Source organism: Pholcus phalangioides, unplaced genomic scaffold (assembly GCF_987345545.1).
Source record: "Pholcus phalangioides strain wild (caught in Gottingen) unplaced genomic scaffold, Ppha-v1.0 ptg000015l_1, whole genome shotgun sequence".
Classification (NCBI taxonomy): domain Eukaryota; kingdom Metazoa; phylum Arthropoda; class Arachnida; order Araneae; family Pholcidae; genus Pholcus; species Pholcus phalangioides.
Genome location: NW_028301608.1, coordinates 111,310,875 through 111,319,943, shown reverse-complemented (window position 1 = coordinate 111,319,943; position 9,069 = coordinate 111,310,875). Strand labels below are relative to the sequence as shown.

General features: G+C 40.6%; 1 protein-coding gene across 2 annotated transcripts in view; it reads right to left on the bottom strand.

The window, feature by feature from the left end:
* Positions 1-372: 372 nt before the first annotated feature.
* Helz (Helicase with zinc finger) overlaps positions 373-9,069 on the bottom strand; it is a 50,136-nt gene continuing 41,439 nt past the window's right edge. The window contains exon 16 of one of the 2 annotated variants that reach the window (XM_089245162.1): positions 373-3,066. In XM_089245162.1, coding sequence (XP_089101288.1) covers positions 558-3,066 — 2,509 coding nt within the window. In that variant the 3' untranslated portion in view covers positions 373-557. The remainder of the gene's footprint in view (positions 3,067-9,069) is intronic. The other variant, XM_089245161.1, reaches the window with a different exon arrangement.

Genomic DNA, 9,069 nt, shown 5'->3' with positions numbered 1-9,069 from the left:
ACAACAAAAGCTTGATTACAATTGCTCAAAAAACAAAAAATTACTTTGAATCTTTTTCGCCATTCGTGTCACTAAACATAACAGAGAACATTTTCTCCATTTTAACGAAACTAAAAAACTGATTCCATAACACAACTTATGCCGAGGGAAGGGGAAAAAAAACTGAAACATTATAAAACGTTACATTGCTATTAACATATATGCAATGAGAAAAGAAAAAAGAATGTACTAATTTACATGAAAAATTACATAACTACACGGTTCCCGAAGAAACGGGAAACACCAACCTGGAAAAATTTGATAAAACAAGAGTTTCGACGATATTTTTTTTTTACTTTTTTTGGTTTTTTAATTTTTTTTGTCTTTTTTTTTAACTTTCCGAGCACAAACATGCACGAATACACCCCACAAATTTATACATACAATTCACCTACACATTTTTTTTTATCCACCGAGCATACACATATATACACTCGGTAATTTTCATATATTTTATATATTTTTTTTTATATGTAAATAGAATAACGATGATGGGGGCGGGGAGGAGAAAAAATGACCTAGGGATGGGGCGATCTCAATATCTTTGCATAAGTCATACCCTCAGAGGAATATGGTAGAGATGCGTTGTTGCCACCATTTTGCTGGTGATGCTGCTGCTGCTGTTGTTGTTGTTGTTGCTGCTGCTGCATAGCAATGTTGTACAAGAGCTGCTGAGTATGCTTAGCGTTGGCGCTCACTTGCGACGCTTCGTTCCTCTGCTGCTGCTGCTGCTGCTGTTGGGCAGGCTTCTGAATGATCCTTGGCGGATCCGCTTCCTTGCCGCCAAGCTGTGTGGAAAGGATATCGGGTATGTCTGGATAGGACATCGAGAAGGGCGTCATCTGAGCTGGGGCATCATGCTCACTCTTTGAAACCTGGTTGGCAGCTTCGAAAACCGGTGGCTGATTGACATTGGTCGAAGCTGTGCTCGATATGCTTCTCAACTTGCTCAAGTAAGAATCATAAGTCGGTTCAGGAGCTGGGTGTGGAGGTGGTGGTGGCGGCGGTAGCGGCTGCTCTGCCTGCTGCGGAAGGGGAACCCAGAGATTCTTCTGGCTGTCTCTGAGTTGGCGTTCCAGTTCAGCTCGCCTAACAGCTTCCGAAATGCTCTCTCTCTGAAAGCTGGTTGTCTCCGGACCCAATCCAATCTTGGAATTCCCTTCCGATCTGGAGATCGATATGTTCCTCATCTCAAACAGCAGCTGTTCCTGAGACTTTTCATTGGTCGGACCATTCATGTACAGCTCATTTGTCTGCTGGTGTTGTGTCGTCTGTAGGGGCATCTCCCTCGATTTCAACATATTCATCATTAGGTTCTGACTCTTAACATATCCGTTTTTACCCTCGTTAGCAATTGAAGATCTCAGGGTCTCAGTCTTCTCATTCAGAATGCCACGAGATAACGCTATGGGAGACTCAAATTTGAATGGGTCGTACCCATTCATGAGACCATCTGACTGGGATAACGCTCTCACAGGCTGCGGTGGTGGTGCCGGATTATTCTGGGGTGGTCTTAATGCCAAAGCAGGATTATCAATTAAATGATGGGATATTCCATTGGGTAAATCTCTGATGCCATTTCCTCGATCCGAAAAATTACTCAAAAACTGATGGTATCGTACCAGCGTGTCCTGATCCTGTTTGATGCTAATCATAAGGTTGAGGAACCTCTTCGCTATGACTGGACCCTCTGTATTCAGCAAATGTGAGAGAAAGATTTTTGGTGACATCGGAGACTCCAAGAAATTTCTCAGGTCTGTCCCTGCTGGTAAAATCTTCTCTAATAACGCAAGCTTATCCTGCAAAGAGGCTTGAAAAGCTTCCAGTCGAGATACTTCCCCACACGGTGGCCACCTGTCTGCCGGTTGGCAGGAATTCTGAGTTGAAAACAACAATTCGTCTAACGCAGCGACAATGGCTTTGTCTCTCTCTGCCGCAGGAGAACTATTCAAGCCAACGTTATTTTGGTACTGACCTGAAGCTTGGTGGAAATTCTCTATCCCAGAAGGTAACCCAATATCTAGATTGAAATCACAGCTGCCATCTGAATCCATCAGGGGTTTCTGGGGCAGTGAAAACCTTCCACTGCCAGGATTAGAGCTACTGTTTGGATTGTTGGTCTTCAGTCCCAGGGACACCAAGCGGTCTTGAAAACCATTGTACAAACTAGCATCAATGGGAGGTTTCATCAAGTTATGTTCCTCCTCTATCTTCGTAACATTTGAGTTATTAATTTTATCGCTCTGGCAGAACATATTTGAATGGAGAACTCCATTCTCCAGTGGACCTCCAATCATCATAGCATTGCTCTGCAAGTCATTTCGTGTCATTATTCTTCTGCTTTCTTCAATCATACCAGCAGAATTACGGTTTCTGTCTTCCATCGAACGAGGGATCATCGGCTTTGCCATGCTGTTTGAGATAGGAAAAGAAATATTTCGCTTGATCGCTCTACCCAGCATTTGACTCCTCTCATATTCTTTTACTTGAGTGCTCGGTTCGAGAGGGATTCGAGGAGGGTTCAGTCGACGTGCAAATATTCCATGCAATCTTTGTTGGAGAGTCGGTGCAGCCTGAGGCAATGATTGCGGTGCAGCTGCAAATGACGTGAACGCATGAGCCATTGTGGGAGGGGGAGGAGGCGGCGGTGGAGGGGCAATCAACGATTGGCCAACATTACAATTGAGAGCAAGATTGTAAGGATGAGGAGGTGGGGGAGGGGGCATAATGTGAGGGAGAGCAGATTGCATGATCGGGGGACCCTGAAACGGGGAAGGCACTGGTATAAACAACCAGGGTTGGGTCTGGGGAGTGGTGGGCGGTAGGCACATGAAATCCGATGAAGATGACGGGTTATTTGGCTGACCATGAAACATTCGGCCGGGAACAAACTCAGGTGCTAAGGGATTGAGGATGAAGTTCTTCTTCAGCTCCATGCTATCCAAATGAGACCTCAGTGAATCCCACGTGATACCAAACAGGCTGTTCTCTTTGTGACATGTGAGAATGAATTTTTCCCACAGTTTTCTGAAATTAAAAAAAGTGCTGCATGAGGTTGATGTTATTTCACATAAACTGAAAAACATATTGGATGAGATCCATTGAACTAGATCCTACTTCACCATCAACTGTTGTATTGGATTGCTGGGACTTAATGGGCTACATCTCTATCATTGGGATCAAAAAGATCTTAATAAGTAGGCACTGACCCATGTTCTTTTTATTATTAACCAGTCATCCCTCTCTCTGGCTACGACAGAATATGATGTTATGGCTATATGTAATGGTGGTGCCTGCGATGGCATATGACGTCATGCCAATTTTCAGTCTTTCTCACATGGATATGACGAAATAATTCGTAGTACAGCTGCTGCCACCTGCACATTAATCCTTCTATTTTTATTACCTCACCACCAGATGTAGTTGAACAATTATATTTTAAGGTCCAGGATTATTATTAGATTACTAACCATTATTATTCACCATATTTTGCAAGCCCTTTTTTTTTTCCAATTTCAGATTCCTCTGCAAAGATGTATCTGTTTTACCTACTCATTTATATTTAGCAAGGATTCAGCTGCTATGGATCCACATAAATCCCGTCAGCAGCATTTCTTACAGTCACAGGGCATATTATGAACCTTACCCCCAAAAGTGTTCATATTATGTCTCAACACATATATATTCCCCCGATGTTTTATATTTTTTGTAAAGGGGACCCTCTTCCTAACAGTGCATCACATGGGTTATTTGACTCTTTCCACCACGTAAAAAAAATTCACTTTTTCTTGTGTTTGTGACTTTTCAGTTCAACAAGATGTCCTCAGTTTGCATTTAAGGGGTCATTCAAGTATTACGTCAGCATCGGGTGGGGGCTTTCGGATTTGATGACTTTTGATGACAGGGGGAAGGGAGGTTTGAAGGTTACTTACATCATCAACCACCCTTTTTTAAGATATGAAATATTCTAAGCTGCTGACAAAATTTAGCTAACAAGGGGGGAAGGGGGGGTCAGTGGTTTGCTGACAAAGGGGGTCAGAAATGGCTAAAAAATCTGCTGACGTAATACTTGAATGGCTCCTAAGCATCACATTTATATTTTAAAATGTTTGTTAAAGTATTTTAATAGCTTAAAATTTTAAAAAAAGGGGGGAAGGGATGCAACAGGTAGAAATGGCTAGATGCTGGTTAAAAGAGCATGTAGAATTTTTTTTTTTGAGAAAGAGAAAATTTAGAAAATATTTTAAATTTATCTAAATTGTAAATTTCCCCCTTTTTTGTGCTCTTAAGGGATCACACTGGACAATGTTCAGAACTGATGATATGTTATCCTTGCCTCCAGTGTCACCATCATGCATTCATTTCCCCCCCCCCCCAGCTGTCCATCTCTCATTTCTCCTCTCGTTTAGTCATAAAAATATTTTTGTGATTATTTTGAAATTTTTTGTTCCCATTAATCTAGTACTTCATCCATCATAAAAATTTTCTTAGCGCTTCCTCTCTTTTTTCAATCTCTTCCCCAAAAGAATTTTATTCAATACGTGCTAATATTGTGCTTTTCCTTGTGTGCAGCCAATCATTGGTTAACCAATTTCAAAACATTTCCTGTGCATTTATTACTACTATGCCAAAACAATTAAATTATAATTACTTGAACAAGTTCTACTAGAAATGGGGGAAAAACATTTTACACTATGCATAAATTATAATCAATTACAGTGAAACTTTGGTTAACAAGCAATGATTCGCATTACAAGCAAAAATTTTGCACTTTATTTCCATGTTATCATAACTAAACTGATGATTTTTCGCTTTTACAAATACACTGTGGAATTGTGTGTAATATTATCCCCCTACAGTCATTAAAGACTTCTATTTTTGGGGGATAGTACAATAGACCTCTCATTGCAGTGCTAGGTTCTGAGAAACCACCCCACCTATTAGTCTAAATCTATCCCCTACAGTCTCCAGTCAGCATGCCTCACTCAAAAAATGAACACACATGCAAGCATAACTGTTTACCATTGGAATTTACATAACATTGTAAAAACGTGTACGTGCACTTATTGGGCTGATTGCATTATTGAACATGACTTTGAGGGGCTAGCTGATGAATAGGAGCCACCATTTGTCAAAGAGACTGTGTTCTTGGGGAACACCATGGGGGCTGGAAGTGCTTTCCCACATAACTGGTTGCAAGATGTTCAATCGGGAACTTCATTTTTTTCCCACATTGTTCTAAAAGGCCATGTGTTTCCTTTGAGCTATATATGAAAGCCTGGGTTATTATTATTCAGCCATTATGAAGAATTTGGATGGAACTGTCTAATGTGTTTTATGAATTACGACAATTTTTTCAATGTACGATACATTCATTGGATCCCTTGCAAACAGTGGCGTAAGAGCTGGGGGTGCTGTGGGTGCTCGAGCACCCACACTCTCTTGTAGAATGGGGCAGAGCACCCACAGAATTAATTCAGAAATAAAAATCTCATACATAGATTTCTTATTTTTTTCGCAAATACCGAACGTGGAAAAAAATTGAAAAGAAAAGAAAGAACTGCTATTTTTTCCCCTCATAATGTGCCTTGAATCTTGCTGGAACCACTGGTTTCAAAACAACTGATATAGCCTTAAAGGCACCGATAAAGGAAGATACAGAGGGCCCACCACAGAGGGAAGATACAGAGGGCAGCAGTAGTATCGGAGCCCAGGGGTGCTATGGCTGCTTGAGCACCCACAGTTTAGAACGGAAACCATTTACTGATTGCTTTCGTAAAAAAACTAACAAAAAAAATTTTTTGTTCACCCTATACTAGTCTTATTCTGTCGGTTTGTTTTATCTATACGTGTCCAGTAGTTAATTGCATGGTCAAGCACCTACGAAGGGTATTTTCATAGAGAAAGAAAGAGCATACATCCTTTTTTTTCTAGATTGTGTCTCAGCAGGCGTTCCTCCTTTGCCTCAAGGGTAAAAACGTGTTTTATTACAATAAATGAAATTCTGCATTGACGGGTAGATCCAGACACATGTTTTCAGAGGACCAAGTGGATGCCCGAAGAGAATGCTGTTTTTTTTTAGAAAAATTTGTCTCCTTGTTTGTGACTGATACCGGTGGATATATGGGGAATTCGCTTATGTGATCTTGACAGAGTGGCTTCGACATTTATGCCGTTCATGTCCTTTAAACTGTTAAAGATAAGACTTCTGGGTGTTTGGACCATCTTTTTGAAGCAACTAGGTAAGCAATAATTCCATTTATACAGTATCAAGTGGTTCTCGAAGTTTTGCCAACCCTCTTTTTCCTAGCCATTGTTTCTCCGCGGCCTTCTAGAACAGTTCAGAGAAAGAAAAAAAAAATTAGAGCACGAAATTGAAGGTGCCAATCGTCTGGTCCCGAGCCCGTACACTGGGGAAGGGGCAAACGTTGCCCTGCATTTTATATTCATTAATTATTGTTGGCGCTCTGCCCCCCACAAAATTTATTTGGGGGAAGGAGCTGAAACGGTCTCAGCCACTAGGTTCCAGCACATATGTATCAATAAAATTCAAACTGTAATTGATTCGTAGGAGAGAAATAATTTTTAGTAAGCATTTTTTATCTAGCTCAAAAATACAGCGACGGGTTCTCAAGGTCATTTTACAACTTATACTCCAGAAGAGAGCCAAAACTATGTCTCACACTATTGACAGTTTAGTCAGGAGCCGCCCTTGATGCTGGGACCCCACACCTTGGTATCAAGCCGCTTCAGGTTTGTTTCTTTCACTGAATCCCAGGCCGGGATTTTGCGTGCCCCCCAAAATGTAAATACTGTATTTAGTGCTAAATAAAAACTAAACTTCCTATTTTGTGGAACAAGCATTGCGTCAGCATAGTAGTTAGTCTTTTCGCTTGTATTAGCTAAGAAAAATATTTGTTAAAACATCCTTGCTAGATGCTCAGAACTTCCCAGCATGGCCCACAAAGTCAAAGGGCTCATATCCCTGAAGAGACAGAGCCCGGGACATGTCTGGTCTGACAGATGCTCAGAACTGAATCGCAATAGCATGCAATTTAGTTGATCACTTGAATTTACTTGGGGAGTGAAGAGAATCATGGCTCCCCCGAATTCGGGGCTGACAGGGCTCCAGCCAAAGCCTCCTAGAGAGTAGTGTCTAGGAGGCTTTGCTCCAGCCCAGGAGTCCAGTTTTTCACCTTACAACAAAGTCTCTTTGCAGGGGCCCATGAAAAGTCTGGTCCATCCTGCTGCAGCATGTGGGAGGCCAAGGCGGGAGGGGGGGGATACAGGGAATATCTTACGGAAAATCTTGCGTTACTAACATTAAAAAATTAGCATTTCAAGATAAAGGAATTTAAGTAAAATATTACGGATATTTTTCTTCGAATTTTTAAACCATCTATTTTTCTGATCACCCGAGGAAGAGCCAGGGCCTTCTTTGTACCTTCACTGCGACCGCTTCTGGAGCCATGATGTCATTTGAAGCTATATTTTTGACTTTCGAAATTAAACAGTGCAGAGTAGAGCAGTGATTCCTGAAGAAATGTGCCGTGAGATAGATCAGGGCAGGGTGCCGCTATACAGTATTTCTGAGGTAGAATTCAGTGGCAGCTCCTGGCGGGAAATTTTCTTTAGGATTGGGGGGGGGGGGGGGTTGCCAAATCAAATATTCATTGTTAGATACAGAGAGAAGGTCAGTTTTCAAAAACATTATTCTTTTAATTAACTTTGATAACGAATTTGTTCTAATTAATTTATTAGATAATTTGTGAAAAAAATTATTGCTACATAACATCTATATCCACATAAACCTTGTCGCACAAAATCAAGTCTATTTTCAGTCATCTGAATGTTATATATATATATATATATATATATATATACAGTATTTTTTATATTTTCCCGGAATACAAATGTAATGCAGGAAACAGCTTTGCGTAACAAATGAATGATTGGCTGTTCATACGCTGCAGTAAAACTAAATTTTTTGTGTGTTTTTAATTTTTTTTTTTTGTCATGCTTTATGTCATCCACACTCAAATACATTGAATTATCATTTAGACGTTTCAGGGCATTAAACTGATGGCTCTAGGAAAGTGGGAGGGGGGGGGGGCTCCTTCTCCCCTTCATGACGAGCTGCCCCCTGGTAGAAATATATTTAACGTGATAATAGAACTGTAATTATTAATTTGTTTGTCACAGTATTTAAGGAAAGGTGCTAGTGTACATAGGGATATATTTGATGTTTCTATTCTAAAATTCATGAAGGAAAAAAAGATGGAGCCAGGAAACGACGCATAAAGAAAAAGGATAAGAGAAAAGATTTTGAACCTGGCAAAGATCTATGATAACGAGCTGTAGCCAATGTATACAATAGTTTTCTTAACAATACTGAATCATTAGATTTTTTTTCTTCAGGTATAATTAAAAAGTGAATGATAAACGGTGTACATTCCAACCAAGGAGAAGTTTCCTGAAGGTTTTAATGTAAACATGCCCCCCTGCCCGTTGGAGGCCAAAAAGTCAGCCAAAGGTCTAATTTTTTTCCCATACTATATATGTATTTGAAAGATTTCCTTAAAAATTCTGATCTGAAAACCCACATGGGGGTACATGAACAGCAATTGCTTGAAAAGGGGAGGCACTTTCAGCATCCCATATCCTGAAGCCGGGTCCCTAGGCTGAGATTTTTCGAAGAGCCCAAGCCAGGCCTGTCATTTGGAGGAGGGGTCGGGGGCCCGCCCCCCTGGCTTTTGAAAATACACTAAAAATGGCATATATATATATATACATACCTGCATTGAGTACATGTGCTGTGCCCCCCCCCCCTGAAAAATTTGAAATGACAGCCTTAGCCCAAGCCCAAGTTTTTACAAGAGCAGCTTTAAAACAAATTTGTATTATAAAAAAAATACAAAAATAGAAACTCTCTCAGGGCTGGAGCCCTGTCAGCCCTATCTCCTTTTCATGGAGAGGCTATGATTTTTAGATACTCACTCTAAAACAGAAGTGTTCAACCTTTTTCTAGTC